The 19595-nt window shown below is 41.0% G+C and overlaps 1 protein-coding gene across 1 annotated transcript in view; it reads left to right on the forward strand.

Annotated features, from left to right (window-relative positions):
- The window catches only part of trpv4 (transient receptor potential cation channel, subfamily V, member 4), a 26715-nt gene that overhangs the window by 5454 nt on the left and 1666 nt on the right, over window positions 1-19595 (forward strand). Inside the window, exons 2-15 of the mRNA XM_037680433.1 lie at window positions 783-864; window positions 1266-1717; window positions 8632-8807; window positions 11216-11368; window positions 12175-12315; window positions 13645-13943; window positions 14045-14224; window positions 14327-14485; window positions 15740-15832; window positions 15911-15984; window positions 16231-16396; window positions 16480-16546; window positions 16712-17016; window positions 18679-18806. Coding sequence (XP_037536361.1) covers window positions 856-864; window positions 1266-1717; window positions 8632-8807; window positions 11216-11368; window positions 12175-12315; window positions 13645-13943; window positions 14045-14224; window positions 14327-14485; window positions 15740-15832; window positions 15911-15984; window positions 16231-16396; window positions 16480-16546; window positions 16712-17016; window positions 18679-18806 — 2402 coding nt within the window. The 5' untranslated portion in view covers window positions 783-855. The remainder of the gene's footprint in view (window positions 1-782; window positions 865-1265; window positions 1718-8631; window positions 8808-11215; window positions 11369-12174; window positions 12316-13644; window positions 13944-14044; window positions 14225-14326; window positions 14486-15739; window positions 15833-15910; window positions 15985-16230; window positions 16397-16479; window positions 16547-16711; window positions 17017-18678; window positions 18807-19595) is intronic.

Below are 19595 nucleotides of genomic sequence, written 5' to 3' on the forward strand. Positions count from 1 at the left end.
TTAATATTTTCTTTTACAAGTTTGAAGCATGTGGCGTTATATCTGTGTTTTTTTTATTGCCTAATAAAAAGACAATTTATCCAAACGTTTTTGCTTGTTTGCTCCCTGATCTTTCCGGCTCTGGATAATGTCCCGTCAGCAGTGTCAGAGCAGGATCTCCCCTCATCAGACACATTCAGGTCAACACAGTGTAACCGTGGAGTTTTCCTTCCTGGACCCAGTGAGTGGGTGATAAACAAACTGTGGGTGTGATTGGTGGGACACAAAGCGCCCCCTGAGTCTCTCTGACAGGTTTAATGCACAATGGCTTCTCTCTTCTTCACACAAACTGAACAGCCTAATTGTGATCTGAAGTTTATGAGTCGGCTCTTCTTTTTGTTTCTTTTTACAATCAGCTGAAGTGTAAAGGTATTTTAATCCCCTTGGAGTAGACATGTTGTGTTATTCCTCTTCCTCTGTGGGACCCCTCTAGTATTTGGCTCCAAGTTTTCAGTGTATGACAGCAAACTCAGGAAATCCTGTTTAAAAAAATGGTACTTATCTAGTGGAAGCAGAGTATTGTTGCCATAGAAATGCAAAAATACAGTTTTACTGTTCTTACTAAAATAAACACCTTCATTTGACCAGTGAGGGTCAGGACTCTTGCTGATTTTGGCATCAGTTTCCCAGTTCCTTTACAGCAGAGCGTTTGTTGAGTGGTTTGGGACATCGTCGAGGCATGTTTGTGTTTAGACTCCTTTGTCAGCAGTTTACATGCCAGTTTCTCTCCTTTTGTCTTGCAGAGTTCATTCATGCTTCAGCGTCATTTCCAGTTTTCCCTGAGGTGGAATTTTGCACGTCACTGTGATAAAAGGGATGAATGAGGTATTCATCTTCAGACCAAAAGGGTTAAAGTTTAAGGGTTACAGTTATTTAGAAGTGGATTTTTAACAACATATTAAAACATCAAGTCTGTCCAAGTTTTTAATATCTATGTTTAACCAGTTTAGCATCTCAGTAAGACACATAAAACAATATGTAGGTCTTTCAAAAGCTGTCTTTGAAGTTTCACTTATTCTCACTCCTGAACATTTCTAGAATTTTTTTTTTATTATTTGTTTGTTGGAGAAATCATCTCCCAGGTCTTGTTTTAGGCCTTTACTTTTTATGTCCTCCACTTGTCCCTTTTCATGTTTCCTGAAATAAATTCATATTTGTTATTTCCAGTTAAATGACATAAACTGCAACAACCATCCCCAAACATTATGTCACTGTTATCCCTCCAGGGTCGTTCTGCTCTCCTCAGAAGGTGCCACCTCGTCAAGTCCAAGTCTGACTCTCCGGGCTCAGCCGGGGCGTCTCTGTCTGTGGACTCAGGAGATGGAGTGGCAGCTCCGGTTGAGAATAATGGAGCCTTTCCCCTGTCTGAGCTCTCAAACCTGTTCGAAAGCGAGGATGTCTCCCAGCCGGCGCAGGACACGAGTCAGGACTCAACCCTGGAGCCGGTTCAGCCTGGCCAGTCCTCGGACAGCAGGCCGAACCTGCGGATGAAGTTCCAGGGCGCTTTCAAGAAGGGCATTTCCAACCCAATGGACCGACTGGAAACCACCATATATGAGTCAAATGTGGTTCCAGGCCCGAAGAAAGCGCCCATGGACTCTCTGTTTGACTATGGTGACTATGGTAACAATGGAAACGAAGGCAACCAGAAGAGGCGCAAGAAGAAGCTCCCAAGAGGGTGAGAAGAGAGAACACTACAAGACCTGTGTGTTTAGGATTTATAACTCTGCATTTTATCATCTTGGTTTGGAGGTGTAGTTCCTCTCTCAACAGTAACTAGAAAAATTTGCAAGAATTTTGTGTGAATGCTTAGTGCTGAATGATTTTGCTGAAAGCTGCTGAAGTTGCTGAAACCAAGCTGTAAATTTTTAACCACAGAACTGTCACTAACAATGGAAAAAATATGAAAGAGTTAGCTAAAAGGGGCTTCACGTTCACAATGGCTCAGTTGGTAGACCTGTTGCCTTTAAGCGAGAAGGTTGCCGGATCAAATCCCAGCCGGGGACCTTTCTGAGTGGAGTTTGCATGTTCTCTCCGTGGGTTTTCTCCAGGTACTCTCCCACAGACCAACTGCATACATGTTAGACTAATTGGTAACTCTAAAATTGTTCCTATGTGTGAGTGAGAGAGTGAATGGTTCTTGTTTGTCTCATATGTCCCTGTGATGGACTGGAGACCTGTCCATGGTGTGTCCCACGCCTCTCGCACAGTAACTGCTGAATATGGGCACCAGTGACCCTCATGACCCAAAAAGTAAGATAATGGATGGATGGAGTTAGCTAAATGCCAGAAGTAGTGAAATGCTGGTAAAAATGCATGGAAAAATCAGCCTCTTCTGATCAGAAGAATCAAAATGATAGCAAAAAGCAGAAAAATGAATGCATGCTTTGAATTAAACTGAAAGAAGCTGAAATGAGAAAAAAAGAGGTGGAATTAGCTGAAACAACTCAAATTATCAGAAAAATGGCTAAACAGTAGCTGAAAAGGCAGAAAAACCTGAAATAAGCAGAAATATGTTGAAAGAGCGGCAGCACGGTGGCGCAACTGGTAGAGCTGCTGCCTCTCAGCGAGCAGGTCCCTGGTTCAAACCCCGGTCCAGGGGCCTTTCTGGGTGGAGTTTGCATGTTCTCTCCGTGCATGTGTGGGTTTTCTCCGGGTGCTCCGGTTTCCTCCCACAGTCCAAAAACATGCATGTTAGTCTGATTGGTAACTCTAAATTGTCCCTAGGTGTGAGTGAGAGAGTGAATGGTTGTTTGTCTCGTTTGTCTCTATGTGGCCCTGTGATGGACTTGCGACCCGTCCAGGGTGTACCCCGCCCCTCGCACAGTGATTGCTGGACATGGGCACCAGCGACCCCCGTGACCCAAAATGGAATAAACGGGTAAAGATAATGGATGGATGGATGGATGTTGAAAGAGCCATGGACACCGGCGACCTCCGTGACCCAAAATGGAAGAAATGGGTAAAAAGATAGTGGATGGATGGATGGATGGATGTTGAAAAAGCTATTAGAAGCTGAAATTAGTAGAAAGAAGTTAGAACAAGCACAAAAAGGCTGAAGTTAAGCAGAAAGAAGCTGAAAAGAAGACAAAAATAACAATTTGTTTTGAAATTAGCTAAAAGTAGCTAAAGAAAGCTAAAATTAACACAAAAAGCTGATGTAGAACAAAATGCGAAATGAGCAGTAAAAGGTTGTAAATGGATGAAAGTATGTGAGGGATGTGAAAGCTCAATTCATTTTCTATGAGAAAAAAATGGCAGAAAAAGCTAAATATGTCAAAAAGCTAAATTTGCACCAAACCTAAAATCATAGCAGAAGTGCCTTGCATGAGCTGACTGTTTTGATGTGGTGGGCACAGCTAATCAAAAAGTTAGCCTCACTAAACATTAATTCACAAACAAAAACATTAGCTTCGGCTGCTCCCTTCTTCAGGAGTTGCCACAGCGAACTAAGTCTCACGGAAACTTGGCGATTGTTTTTGTGCCGGATGTGCTTCCTGACACAACCACAGACCACCGAGCTACCACAGCCCTCTGTGTGGAGCAGAGGGGCTGCTATCTAGGGCGCCCGGGGGAGCGGATTGGGGTGGGGGGGGTGTTAAGGGCCTTGTTCAAGGGCCCAGAGTGGGGCAAATGAGGGTGGAGACAGGTGTGGGTGCTTCACATATCCCACCCACATGTTGATGTTGTCAATACCAGGAGTTGAACTAGCGATCTTCCAATCACAGGCCCACCATCTCTGACCTCTGCACCACTCCTCCCCGTTAGCTTTGCTAACACTAAACAGATAAAAAATTATTGGAAGCTAATGCTAAGGCACTAACTTTTATTTTACACTTCTGTCGCTGGCACTGTAAGAATGTCTTTAACGTGACAATGTTGTAAGTGAACACAACTCAAAACGGTTCATTAATCACAGGTAAAGCGTCCATGTCCCTCAGAGGTGAGCTTTCAGAAATAAATCCGGTCCATCTGAACCAAAGAGGCGGAGCAGAACTCTGATGTGTTGAAGCAGAGTGATGCATTCAATGCATGTTGGACGTCTCCCTTACGTCATTTACTATAATGAATTAACTCACTTTAGTGATCCTCTTTGTGGTTAACTGCTTTTATAAACGAAGTACAAAGTTGATGTGCGTCATCATCAATATCCTCTTGGTAATAAATCCGTTTGAATTAAGGTAAAGATGTGTGAAATCATGTGTGAGAGAGTCACGTTCCAGAGAAATTGTGAGCATTGCAAAGCATGCTGGGTAGGAATTACATGTACTATGTTTCTAACTTTATAATGTTTCTGAGGATGAGAATGGGTTTTTCATGTTATTTTCCTGTTCTGGTTTGGCGTTGATGTTAAAGTCTGTTATTGGCTGTAAACTGACACCATGACTCAGACTGTTTGTAGTAGATATGAAGAGGGAAAGTACTGCGGGTGTGAGGCATCACCAGATGGTGTTTAGCTCTGCGTAGCATAGCTCTTTGTAACTTTAGTGTGGAGAACTGTCTTAAAAAATGAGTGGACATGAATTTACTGGATTAAAATTGTAACATGATGATTCTGTTGAAAATTTTCAAATTTATCAAAAATGCTGATCTGCTACATGGGAAGTTATCTCCACTGTTTAGTGACTTAGCAGAAGTTTAGCTAATTCTGAAAACCTGTAACAAAATAAGCTTCTGCTAACTTCAAATCCAATTAAATCTAGCAAGCAAATTTATTTTTTAGACTGTTTTTCATACTAAAAGCACAAAAGAGAATGATGGAGTGATGTTATGCTACACAGGGCTAAGCAAATGTAAGCACCACCTGGTGAAGTCACCACCCTCACACTACTTTTCCCCTTCTTAACTATTGCAAACAGTTTCTGACTCATGGTGTCAGTTTACAGCCAATAACAGAGACTTTAACATAAACGCCAAACCAGAACAGGAAAATAACATGAAAAACCATTTTCACACTCTGAAACATCATAAACAGTTGAAAACATTGCACACAGAATTCCTACCCAGCATGCTTTGGAACACTTACAATTTCTCTGGGACATGACCCTCTCACACATGATTTCGCACATCTTTACCTTAATCCTCTTTATTCCTGGGGCCCCTGCTGTATAAATGATTATGTGTGCAACATTACAAATACAGCAACAGTCTTAATAACAGTAACTGTAGTATTAAAATATTTACAACAAAACATCCAGTAATAAGACATAAAATACAATGCAAGTTTTAAAAAAAATCACAATTTAAGACACTTACATGCAGGTGCAAGATGTGACTAAAACCACTTGACAGTTTTAGCTTTAAACTAGTTAAAGGAATAAAAGATTCCAATCTCATCTTAAGCTGCAGATCATTCAAAGGCCGTGGGGCTGAAATAGGACAAGCTCATCTTTCCTGACTCTGTGCACACAAAGGGTGCCTTAAATCACAGCCAGCTACTGGAGTAATTAAAGTAACAATACAAAGAAACAGGAAGACAAGATAATTTTAAATTTTAAACCCCACAAAACAAAACAAGTGCACACTGAAATGCATGATGTCATTACATGATTTTCATGCCCTGGCAGAAGTAATTGAACAGCTAAAATTTAGGCCTAAAAGCATTTGAAACCAATAATAAGTTGCACTAGAAACAGGTCGTAACATCTTCTGACGGCCATGAACAGTTAGAAATGTAAAGGGCTGTAACAGTGTGAAGTAATCTGGGTCATACAAAAATGGTGGAAAACAATATACTAACATAAAGTTTGTTTTCCCTCTTCATATCTACTACAAACAGTCTGAGTCATGGTGTCAGTTTACAGCCAATAACAGACTTTAACATCAACGCCAAACCAGAACAGGAAAATAACATGAAAAACCCATTCTCATCCAGGTATATAACAACAAACTTCTCAGTAACTTACAGTTACTGAAAAAACAAACTTTGTGTTTTTGAAACCATTAGTGAAAAGGCCAGACTTCAGGGGTATCTGAGGCAGGCTTGAAACACAAGAGTCAGCGTGGCTTCTGGGTAATACCAGATGGCTAGGCCTCAGACTGACGAAGCCTCTTGGATGAGGGGCGAAACGTTTCTTTTTAACAAAAAAAACGAAGTCCAGATGACATGATTCAACCTTTTTTGTTAATATACTAACATGATTAATAATCCAATAATGTTCAATCAAGTCATCTGGACAGTTTATTTTGTTGCTGAGACATTTCATCCTTCATCCAAAGGACTTCTTCAGTTTGAGGAGCCCACCAAACCAAACTGAATCCCACAAACAGCTCACTCCCAGAGTGGGGAAAAAAAACAGTTTGCTGGTGATATCAATCAACCTTTATTTATACAGGTAAATCCCATTGAGCCTCGAGGACTCATTTACAAGAGAGACCTGATTTCAACAAAGAAAGATGACAACAATGGACAACAGCAACAATAAAAAACAGTTATAAAAAAAGCATACTACAGTTTTTTTTTTTTTTTTTTTTTTAACAATCAGGATGGCTAAAAGGAAAAGGTAACAAAACAAAAAACAGCTAGATTCCAAGACAAATGTAGAAAAACTAAAAACAGGAACATGTCAGCATTGGACCCTGCCAGGTGTCCAACAGATTCTTAAAGACACTTAGAGAGGTCAAGGTCGAGAGCTTCAAATCTTTTTGTAAGATGTTCCAGGAAACAGGAGCGGAATAGGAGAAGGCCCTTTTGCCTAGTTCAGTCCTCATTGAGGGAACACTGCAGGTAATAATGTCCTGAGAGCGGCCCACACTCTGTCCCATCAACTCCCCCAAGGCAGACCATGCCAAAGTGGTTCAAAACACTTTTCACCATCTTATCACCAGCAAACTTTTTCTTTTTTTCCCCCACTCTGGGAGTGAGCTGTTAATGGGATTCAGTTTGGTTTGGTGAGCTCCTCAGACTGAAGAAGTCCTTTGGATGAAGGGTGAAACATCTCAACAACAAAAGAAACCGTCCAGATGACCTGAGTGAACATTGTTGGATTTATATCTGGATTAATGAGCATGAAATTTGATGATTAATAATGCTAATATTTTAAGATATTTTCAAGTAAGTCATTTGTCCAATTTGTTCACTGTTTCACCTGACTGAGGTGGAATCTGAACTGAGGTTGTCTGATTCATGGTGAAAACTGATCCTAAATGCAGTCATGGTTGGGTTTTTTTTTTGTATGCAAGGTCTGAGGATTACTGTTAGTTCACCTGCTGCATAGTCAAAAACATGATCGTTACCATATTTAATAATTTGTCTTTTTTGCTCATTTTCTTAAGATAATGATTTATACCATTTCGAAAATTTTAAAAATATTGCCATAGTTATTCATTAATTTACTTACCTGTTAATTTTTTAAAATATATTTATTTTTCTCCCATGGTTCAATCAGAGACGGAGGAGAACCAGCATACAAAGCTGTGCTCAGACCATCCTCACTTTTTAATTGAACCATATGGGAAAATTAATAAATATATGAACAATTACTTATAACTCCACCTCTCGACTCATGGTCAGATTTTCACACCATGTGCTTAAAAAACCCTCAAGATCTTTCAATAATATCTTGTATTACCCTCCTAATTTGTTATTTTTATCCAGTTCTACCACTTTTATTGCAATTTACTGAACTTCTGCCTCGACTCAGTGTCAGCGGGATTGATTCAAAGTCACTGTCTTTGACCTGATCAGCATGAATGAGAACACGTGCATCAAACTTCTGCTCTACAAAAACAAAACAACTCTTCAAGCGTTTTTAGTCTGCTTAGTGCACACATTATCACGTGGTTCAAACACGGGAAGCATGGCGTGATCACAAGCCAGCAGCTCAGGACATCCAGCAAATAGTCATTATGTCAATAAACCAAGTATTACAATGAACAGTTGCATTATCTATTTATTTATTTTGCTGCATTGAATCATAAATGCAATAAACTGAACCCAAATATGTATTTCAAAAAAATAACATCTCAAGATTTTTTTTCTCACAACATAAGTGGTGATATTATAATTTGAAAACAAAAATGACACATAATGTCTCAAAAATATTTTATTTTGAAAAACAAAGATTTAGCAAGGCAGAAATGTCAGAATAATATTTGTGTTAAATAGGAGGCACAATGTGTCATTTTTGTTTTTAATATGAACATCACTACTTTTATTGCAAGGAAATAAATTATTGTGTGAATCTGGATAGTTTGGAAAATTGTTGTCATTAAAAAAATACCTCGTACACTTCAGCTTTGTAGGCGGAGGCCCACCACAGAGTTACACACACACACGCACGCACGCACACACACCATGCTTCAGACCATTCCCTGACTGAACAGAGAGCATCTTGTTGGATCCTCTGTGGCCGTTGAGGTAATATTTAGGCTGCTGCTGCTTCCTGGATCCATACCTGCCCCCAAACACACAGAGGTCTTTTTATTCGAGCACTCAGGCTCTAAGTGTTCTTTCAAACAGGCGGTTTGTGCAACGATTTCTTATTTTCCTGTCAATAAAAAGTAAATCAAAGCTGTACTTCCAGGGTGGGTGCTGACGTCCTACAGTTCCAGCACATTGTGTAACATCAAGTCTCGTTTTTGCTCTTTTAGTAAAACCGAGGCGTCGTGCGACGACAGTCAGAATGCCAACCCTCCAAAAGTCGTGAAAGTGTTCAACCGGTCTCTGTTGTTTGACTGCGTGTCGCGTGCAGACCCCGAGGCCCTCGAGGGCCTGCTGGAGTACCTGCAAAGTCAAGGGAAGAGGTTAACAGATGAAGAGTTTAGAGGTAAGACCTAAACTTTGTCACTGTTTCCTACAGTTCAAGTTTTAATTCTTCAATTTTGAGATTCTGCCACAAAGAAAATACTTGGCTTTAGCTTTTGGCTGTGTGACCTTTGACCTTCTGTGTTTTCTGCATTTCTCTGTGCTTTTTTTGGCTTTCAGGTGTCAGACAAACAGACTTCCTCTGAGTCTGAGGAGTTTTCTCAGGTTTCTAACAGGGAGCAGAGAGAAATCACAGCAAACTGCCGACTCTGGTAGAGAGTTAAATAAAGATTTACAGTATTTGGACTGACTGATGTTAAAGGCTTGCTTGACCCCCATTTTGAACAGTTTGTTCTCATGAAGCCATTTGTGAACCTCTTGTCTCTCTTCCGTCATTGTTAATTAACTCCCATTTTATTTACAGGAGCAACAGGAAGTCACTTTTTTTACAACAGTGGACCCCACAGCCACCAGGGTTGGGATGTACAGTAGTCCCTCATTTATTGCGGGGTTACGTTCTGTAACCCCCTGCAATAAGTGAAAATCCGCAAAATAGGGATGTTGTATTTACTTTAGTATTTATACATATTTTAAGGCTTTATAAACTCTTCCCATGCTCTTGCAATGTTCTAAACTCTTAAACCCACTCATTTAACAACATACGTACAAGACTGTATATGTAGCTGCTACATTTTACTCACCAGCTCTGCAGAACAGAAGCGGCTCTCGGTTCCGCTCGGTTCCAGTCCGACTCGGTTCTGGTCCAACTCGGTTCTGTTTCGGCAGACCTACCCTGCCGGTTCTGGTCAGCTCTCTGGCTCGGGGTGGTCCCGGTGGGCTCTGGAGAGAACGCCGGACCTCCGGGCTGCGCCTCCCCACTCGGAAGTCCTCGTGGGCCGGCAAGCATCTTAGATTTTCTGGAGGTCCAGTTCTTCTCCGGTTCTGGTCGACTCTGTGCAGTTCTTGAGCACCGAAATACATTTTGAAGGGAGCTGGACCTTCCAGCATGGGACCAGACGGTGGTTCGATTGAGTCCAAATCTGAATGGGGGAAGTCCCCGTGGGATCCGGAGAGAACGCTAGACCTCCGGCAACCCCTCCTTGCTCGAAAGGTCTCATGGGCCGGCTGGTGGCACTCAGATTCACGAGTCTGGAGGTCAGGTTCTGGTCCAGTTCCCGGTGGGTTCCATGCAGCTCTTCATCCGCTGGGTGCCAAAGTCACTATGAATAAGGACCAAACTTTTTCAGATCAGATCAAAACTTTCCCTCTATGTATTTCTACAGGAGGCAATGGGGCTTCTGAGTGGGGCCCTGTTGGCTTCTGGGAAATGTAGTCCATATGTGTGGTGATACAGTATAGGCTTACTGAGAGAAAACTAGAAAATGGCGGCGCCTGTCTGAATTATTTTATTTTTCCGTTAACTTTCTACTGTACAGTATCCAATACCGTCCCAATCACGTGAGTAATATTAAAGTTGACAATCATTTGTCGTATACAAATAATTTTCTTGTGTACAACCTTACTTTGAAAAACCGTGAAAGAGCGAGTCCGTGAAAGTCGAACCGTGAATTAGCGAGGGACTACTGTATTCAGATTTTCATCCATCAAATCCTCCCCTTGTTTTACGTGTATACGGTGCTACTTGGCTAGAAATGCTCCTTGTTATGTGTAAATTTATGTGACCCCCCCTGTGCTCTCTAGCGCCCCCAGGTTGGGAACCACTGATTTGCATTATGGTTGGAACAGATTGTGAACCAGAGTTTGTCCTGATTAAGGATGTGTCACAAAGATACTGTATATATTCCTTATTGTTATCACATCGTGTAAAAAATAAAATAAAATTAGCAATAAAAAAATAGCTTCAACAGAAAGATTCATGATGTTAAAGAATCAACATCTCATGTCTAGAGCTTTTTCCCCCTTGACCGATGAGCATAATGGACTCGATGTGAAGCTGTGTTTGTAGCACACAGAAGGAAGGCGGGGAGCTCTAGGTGTCCACCGGATGAAGGGATGATCTTTGGGCTTCAGACTTTAAAAGTCTTCCAGTGTTCTCTGGTGTTTAGCTTGTGCACCTTCCTTCTCATCTTCAGCCTTCAGCTCTGAGGTCCACTGCACCAGAGTCAAAACTCAGTCTTTGAACACTACATACAATCTGACATGTTCCTGTTTTGAAAGATTTACAGGATCTTTGCATGCACTTTCATTTCATTCAGCTCTAAAACAAACAGGTGACCAAGAAAGATTTTTAATTAATGTCAACACGAAACCAGTGCTATTTTTAGATCCCTCAGGATGCCATACATCTAGTCACGGAGTCAGCTCACTACCAGCTTAATCCCCAGAAACGCAGGGTATGAAACGCAGCTAAATATTTATTATATTCAATTTACACGCAATTGCTTTCTTTCTTCCTGTTGTGTTTACTAGAGCCATCCACGGGAAAGACGTGTCTGCCTAAAGCGCTGATGAACCTTTATGGTGGTCAGAACAACACCATCCCGCTGCTGGTGGATATTGCAGAGAAGACGGGAAACCTCAGGGAGTTTATAAATACGCCGTTTAGAGATCTGTACTACAGAGGTGAGATAATAAGCTCATAACGAACACATGCTGCCAAATAAAACATAGAACTGAGCAGATTTAAGACATTGATCCTATCATGGACTTGAAGCTGGCCGTGTTTTATTCAGTGTTAGGGCCTCTGCCAGGCTGAGGCCCTAACATGGGAAAAGGAGATGTATTATTCACAGGATGTATGTTTACAGTCTGCAAATGAGTCCATCCAGGCCTGATTTGTTTGGCGTTCATCCTTTCCATTACTGGCTGTGAGACGGCAGGGATCCCTTTCAGCTTGCAACACTATCTGTTCGGTACTTTCTATCCATTGCACCTTTTTACATAAAGAGCAGAGCATTGGAGCTACTGGAGATTATGTACGCTGGCGCAGTGGATAGAAAGTACCTCATGTATAGAATTACAGGTTGAAAAGGATCCCTGCTATCTCACAGCCAGTAATGAAAAGGATGAACGCCAAACAAATCAGGCCTGGATGAGTTATGTATTTTTAAACACAAACTATGTGAATAAAGCCTAACGCCATATAGCTTTAAATTTAGCTTTGACTTCCTCCATCAAGCTCGCAGTTGAGCATTTCTCAGAGCCATAAACTCCCCTTGAGAAACGGCACGTTAAGCACTTGTTCTTGTGTAATTGTTCTTGCAGATTTTTCTGTCCACAGCATTAACTCGTGCACCTCGGTTTTGTAATCTCATATCGGAAGAGACATTCTTTTCGTAAACGTGTTTTCACTTTAGCTCATTGTGAGGCAGAGAGGCGTGGGACGCCTTTAGGAGTAATACGTCTTGTGTGTTGTGTTTTGGTGGCAGGCCAGACGGCGCTCCACATTGCCATCGAGCGACGCTGTAAGCCGTACGTGCAGCTGCTGGTGGAGAAGGGAGCAGACGTGCACGCCCAAGCGAGGGGCCGTTTCTTCCAGCCCAAAGACGAGGGAGGGTACTTCTACTTCGGTAACTTCTTGCCAGCTCTAAACCTTTGCTTCTAAACAGCAGCCTTCAGTGTGTTTCTGTGTTTTCATCCTTACAACCTTTTTCCTGAAGCTCTTGCAACTCGTCTGTGTTATATTCTGATTGTACCAATGAGGTGTTTTGGATGTTTCTATGACTTCACGGCTCTTGTGAGGTTATTTTAGCTTCAAATTGACATCTGTGTTTTCTGCTCCTGCAGCTGCCAGGAACAAATTAATAAAACTGGAACATTTTTAAAGCAGACACCTCTGCTGCCACATAGACAGGAGGTGACATCAGTCCTCCACCCTTTTTTGCTTTTTAATGTGGCAGGTTTTGGTAGGACCCATACATCCTGCTGATGTGAGCTCCACCTTACAGCCCAATGTTTTTTAAACTGTCATTCTGCCAAAAAAAAAAAAGCCCATAAAATGACTAGTGTTGTATTTTATTAAGTCATGCATCCAGTGAAATGTGTCTGTTCAGCAGTTAGGAAAAAGAAACCTCTGCTGGTGGGAAGAATTTGACTGACCTTAAAACAAATAAATTAAGAGGTGATGACTCAACACTGCCCTCTGGTGGCTGATGTTTAGCACACTCCTCACCAAATTCTGCTGGATGTCCCCTCAGGATGCATCTGTCTTTAATGTTTGAATCTTTTGGTGATACTTGTTGCATAGAATTGATTAAAAAAATGACTCCTCTTCTCAAGCAAAAAATATATTTGAAATGTTCTGGGCTCTGTTGATATCTTACCGAGCTCACGTTTAACACTAGCTTCTTTTCTAAAAATTCAAATCAAACGTTACGTCCCCCCTTTTTTTTTAAAAATCATGGAGGAGAGGATTTCTATTTTAACTGAGCATGGTTGTCATTCCCAAATCCCGGCGTGTCCGGGCACACTGTGAGTAATTTGCTGTGGAGCTTTGCAGGGAGGTGAACAGGAACCTGGCAGGGCTGATGGCTAATGGGATTTGGGCTCACGCTAACTCTCTGCGTGCACCCGTGCAAATCCATGAAGAGGAGCGCTTCTATGTGAGGTGACAAAGTAATCTGTCACCCATGGCAACGGCTCATTTTCAGCAGCTGCTTTTGGCACTCTGGCCCCTCTGGGCCCCTCCCTCAAACAACCGTTAATTGTGCTACTTTCATGGTGGGGATTTACGGCAGATCTTTGATCCATGTTTAGTCTGCTTTGTGCAAACCTACAGATGCCAGCTACAGTTCCTAATTAACCCTCCCATTATACTTTTCTTTTTATTTTACAAGTGCAGGTTTTTTTCTCTCCTGTGGCTCCGAATTGACGTGAGCGCTCTGTCATTGTTCACCCAGGTGAGCTGCCCCTCTCACTTGCTGCATGCACCAACCAGCCTGACATCGTGCACTACCTGACGGAGAATCCGCACAAGAAGGCCGACCTGCGACGCCAAGATTCACGTGGAAACACCGTGCTGCATGCGCTGGTGCACATTGCAGACAACACGAAGGACAACACCCGTTTCCTCACTAAGATGTACGATCTGCTGCTGGTTAAGTGCACCAAGCTCTTCCCAGACTGTAGCCTGGAGACGATACTCAACAACGATGGAATGTCACCGCTCATGATGACTGCCAAACTGGGCAAGACGGGGGTTAGATACATTTACTGCACAGTTTACTGCGCTGTTGTGTTTCTTCTTAGGTGAACGCTCTGATCAAAGGTCAGTGGGTCAGCTGTTCTGTATTCCTCCAGGTTTTCCAGCATATTATCCGGCGTGAGATCAAGAATGAGGAAGCTCGTCATCTGTCACGTAAGTTTAAGGACTGGGCCTATGGTCCGGTGTACTCCTCGCTCTATGACCTGTCGTCACTGGATACATGTGGGGAGGAACCGTCTGTGCTGGAAATCCTTGTCTACAACAGTCGCAATGAGGTAAAGGATGTTAGTCGTTTAGATAAAGTGGAGTAACACATCTTGTGCATGTGTTAATGTTTTAGCTTTAAGATCACTGGATGGTTCTGTTCTCGTTGTCAGAACCGACACGAAATGCTGGCTGTGGAGCCCATCAACGAGCTGCTAAGGACCAAATGGCAGAGGTTTGCTGCTGTCACCTTCTACATCAGTGTGTTTTCCTACCTCGTCTCCATGATCATCTTCACCCTGGTGGCTTATTATCACCCAACGGAGGGAACGGTTGGTGTCAAATTGGAAATAAATGCAATCAGCTGTGTTTTTTGCACAAAATGAACGGGCTGTATTTCAGCACGTTTCTAATTACATACAAGGGTTTTAATGTAGGCTACAAGCATGGCCCATAAAGTCCAATCCACCAGAGTTTCAGTTTGATGAATTGACTTTACCACATCTGAAAATCTTTGTTTCTGCAGGTACCACAATTGTACCTACTAAAACACTTTTAGCACTTTTAAAGGTTTTTGCCACAGCACAAGTGTTTTTTGCTGCTGCACTATGTGGCTGTTTCATGTATGTCACCTTACCATCATAATTCAGTTCATCTAAATGTTACTACCTGTGCAAATCTGTCACACAACCTGTGTAGTTTATGTTATGCGCAATATATATTGTGCATTTAAGCTAATATTGCTACCTGTGAAATACTTATTTATACTAATTAATCGTACTTGTACCATTATATTGTTTACTATATTTCTTTTGGTCCTTGTAAATATATATTTTTTCACTTTTTGTACTTTATTTTGTACCCTTATTGCATGCTTTAGTATTTCTTTTTTTTTTTTTTAGCGAGTTGTATCAGTTCTTCTCATCCTGAACATTTCATTGCATTGTCGACCTTGTGTTAACCTGCATATGACAAATAAACTAAACTAAGAGCATCAAGAATAACATTTGCCAATGGCATGTTTTAAAATTTGCCTACTATCTTTCTCCTAACAGTAAAGCCAGCAGAATGATTTCTGCATACACTCAAATGTAAGGCCTGAGTAATGTACATTTTATAAACCGTACCAGTTAATGAGGGTCCACCGAGCCTAGCATGGCCCAGAATTGTGCAAATTTTGCCCCAACTAAGCATACACTATGTCCATTAAACCATGCACACCTACATGCCCATTGAACCTCTAATAACAGACGTTTGATTGAGAAAACGGCAACAAGCTGGAAAATTTTAATTTAAATTAATGTAGCATTCTTTCCCATCAGTGTTTCATTTTTGAGAGAGTTGCTTCATAAGCATGAAAATTATTTTTAAAAATTGATCCCTTGTTTGGATAGCCATGGACAAATGGTTTCACCTCTTTCCACGCCCCATGCTCTCTGACTGATGTCACAGCTGAGGAGATAATTATTGATAACTACCTGACACAATGTGACGTCAGAATGTGACGTCTCTGTAACGTTCGTACTGGTGACATTTCTGGTGTTGCCTGTGAAGCGACTGTCATTAATTAAATTTTATCCTTCCAGCCCCCGTACCCTTACACCACCTCTTCTGACTACTTACGGATGACAGGAGAGGTCGTGGTCCTGGCATCAGGAATCTTCTTCTTCCTCTCAAATGTGAGCCAACGTACTTTATGACACTTCTAGTTTCCTGTTACACTCTGAAAATGTTTCTGTGTTGTGGTTTTTTGGCAGATTAAGGAAGTCTTCCTGAAGAAGTGCCATGATGTAAAGTCCTTGTTTATGGATGGATCATTTCAGCTGCTGTAGTACGTTGTCATCCTCTGTTGTTGAACTTTATCTTAATCATTTTAACTCGGAGCAAACTTTGCGTCCTCTCATCTGAATCATTCAGTTCATTTCTTTAAGTCTGAGTTATTTGTTATAATGAAGGATGCCATGCCCCTCTGTTCTTGATTAGCCGTGATATTTACATTTAAATAAAAGGTCATGTTGTGTATTTTTACACTCACTGATGATAATTCACTGACAGAGTTCTTGCTTTGTTCCTCTAGCCTCATATATTCTGTGCTGATTATAATCACGGCTGTCCTCTACCTGTCTGGCATCAAGGCCTATGTCTCTGTGATGGTGTTTGCACTCGTCCTGGGCTGGATGAACACACTTTACTTTACCAGAGGCCTGAAGCTCACTGGCACCTACAGCATCATGATCCAGAAGGTCTGGTGATTAACATCAGCTGCATCGATGCGCTCGAGGATTTGTTGTGACTTAACGTTCTCTGGTTTTTGTTTGCTTCGTAGATTCTTTTCAAAGATCTCTTCAGATTTTTGCTGGTCTATGTTCTCTTCATGATTGGCTACGCTTCAGGTGAGCTCAAATGTAGCTTTATGTTATAATTTTCTAACTCTCACGTGCATAAATCATGTCCTGAAATTTTTAGAAAGCTGCTTTGTGTATTTTTCCACGTTGTCCATCTGTTCCTTAAAATGCCTGTGGCGATATAAAATGACATTCAATGTTTCCACCCCACAGCTCTGGTGTCTCTGCTCCCAGTTTGTCCTCAACCAGGCATCGAGTGTCAAGACGAGTGTCCCACCTACCCAAAGTGCAGGGCCCCAGACACTTTTAGTACTTTTCTTTTGGACTTGTTCAAACTGACCATTGGCATAGGAGAACTGGACATGGTCTACAGTGCACGGTATCCAGCGGTCTTTCTCGTCCTCTTAGTAACTTACATTATTCTCACCTTCGTGCTGCTGCTCAACATGTTGATCGCATTGATGGGGGAGACAGTGGGACAGGTGTCCAAAGAGAGCAAGAAGATCTGGAAGCTGCAGGTGACAAAGGAGCTTCAGTTTTACTAATTGTGTGTACGCTTCTGAAGCATTCACTCTATTGTGGTCCATTTTTCTTCCATGTGTTTTTGTTCTGTTTCAACAAATCATGTATCAAAACATTCAGCTTGTTCAGGAGAAGAGTGCTATGGCTTTTGCTATTGGTGCAACTTTAGCTTTTTGAAATATTTAGCCATTTCTGCTATTTTTTTATCTCATAGAAAATGAATTGAGCTCATTTTACATCTTTCAAATCTTTAGATCTGGTTACAACTTTTTACTGCTCCTTTCATGTATTGTTCTGGTTCAGCTTCTTTCAGTTTCCTGGTGTGAAAAAAAAAATTCCAGCTAATTTAAACTGTTTTTTCAGCTGTTTTGTGATCCTTTTAGATTGTTTCTGCCAACTACAACATTTTTTTGTTTCTTCTAACTTCTTTCTGCTAATTTCAGCTCGTTATGCTCTTTTCAGCCTATTTATGCACGTTTCAGCTTTTTCTGCTATTTCAGCTACTATTTTGCTATTTTTATGTTAATTTCAACTTTTTCGGCTAATTTCAAAAATTTTCAGCTGATTTCTTGCTTATTTCAGGCTTTTTTCAGATATTTCCACTTAATTGTGCTCATTTCTGCTTTCTTCTGCTAACTAACTTTTCAACTAGCTTTTTAACATTTTTTAGTTAATTTCAGCTGTTTTCAGATAAATTCAAGTTTTTCATGGTAATTTCTGCTACTACCATACCAATACAGCCAATTTAATTATAGAGCACTTAAAACAGCAACAAGGCCAACCAAAGTGCTGTACAATAGAAACAGACAAGCACAGCGGACAGAAAAACCTAAAATAAAAATATAGAAACAAATGATTTCAACCTAATTAACTTCTTTATGCTAATTTCAGCTTATTATACCCCTTTCAGCTTTTTTCTGCACTTTCAGCTACCATTTAGCTCTTTTGATGACAATTTTAGCTTTTTCAGCTAATTCCACTTTTTTTTGGCTCATTTCAGTTCTTTCCACCTCCTTCTTGTAGTTTAAGCTTCTTCAGCCTTTTCAGCTATTTTTGTTGCTAATTTCAGCCGTTTTTAGCTAATTTCCTAATTTTTGCACTCATTTCTGCTTTTTATACCTAATTCAGCAAATATGTGTTCTTTCTGCTTTCTTCTACTAATTTAGGCTTGTTTTTCCATTTCAGCTACATTTCAGTTTTTTTTTTCTAATTTCAGTTGTTTTTCAGCAAGTTCTTCTGCAATAAGAATTCACACTACATTTTCGCAGGACATGCAATTCCTCTAGTTGTGTTAAAATTCTGCCTGCTTCATTATAAAAGGTTTGTTTGATTCCAGAAAGAGTCCTTTAGGATGTTTGCACGTTAGACTCAAACATGAAGTCCCGAACAACAAAATCCTGCCGACTCTTGAGAATATCATGAGTTTAACAGGTTTTTCATTTGAAAACAAATTGAAATTACAGTTTACACTTCATGTAGTGACCCTAAAGGCCTGCCGCCATTTTGATAAAAGTCTAGATTTGTAAAACATTTGCCAAAGTACTCACATTACACTAAAACAGCTCTGTTAAGCTACATGGAAAACAGATTTTCACAGGGTTTTTCCTATTTGAGATTTTCTATTCATTGCAGCTTGTCACATGATGTTTTACTTACAGTGGGCTACGACCATCTTGGATATCGAGCGTTCGTTCCCCGTGTGTCTTCGCAAGTCTTTTCGAGCTGGGGAGATGGTGACTGTGGGGAAGAACTCGGACGGCACACCAGATCGACGTTGGTGTTTCAGGTATCTTTCATGACGCAGAACGACGCAGTCATCAACAAAATGTTCTAAAAGGCCAGAGTGTATTTAATCAGTGCATGTTTGTGTGAGCCAGCCTTTGATTTGTCATCGTGGATCTGTTTTATTAGTTTCTGCGGTCAGAAATTAATGACTGTATTATTTTTCAAAAGTGTTAAACATTTTTCAACTCGTTCTTTTTTGAAGCTTAAATATTTTTGTTGTGACTTGAGTGGGAAATATGGAAAAACTGTTATAAAGAAATGCCAGCTGCTAAAGTAGATAATGAAATGGATTTAATGCATATAGCTAACATGACAGTTTTAAGTTAGACAACATCAAAACCTGAAGGAAAAGCACAGAAAGCAGTAAAAAGAGTTTTTTCACTGGAGGTTAGCTACATAAGGAATACAGAGGAGGAATAATTTTAAGGGTTAACACATCTGTTACGTACCCCTGCTCCAACTGCAGAACAACCGCTGAAACTTTAACAGGTGAGCTTAACTGAGAAAACGAATACTTCCTGCGTGAGTCGGACTTGATCATGTGGTGTAAATGAAGGCTTTGATTTTCTAAGACATTGCTGTCATCTACCCTTTCAGAGCGGAGGTACGACTGATTCCTGTATCAGAATGTTAGGAATTTATTAATACGTTAATACTTTGTACTTCCTTGGCCGGATGGAATGAGTTTGTGGTCAACATATGGCCCGTGGGCCATTAGTTGATGTTCACTTGAAGGTAGCATGCATCCATCCATCCATCCATCCATCCATCCATCCATCCATCCATCCAT

This window comes from Nematolebias whitei, chromosome 8 (assembly GCF_014905685.2).
Source record: "Nematolebias whitei isolate Nwh7 chromosome 8, NemWhi1, whole genome shotgun sequence".
Lineage (NCBI taxonomy): Eukaryota > Metazoa > Chordata > Actinopteri > Cyprinodontiformes > Rivulidae > Nematolebias > Nematolebias whitei.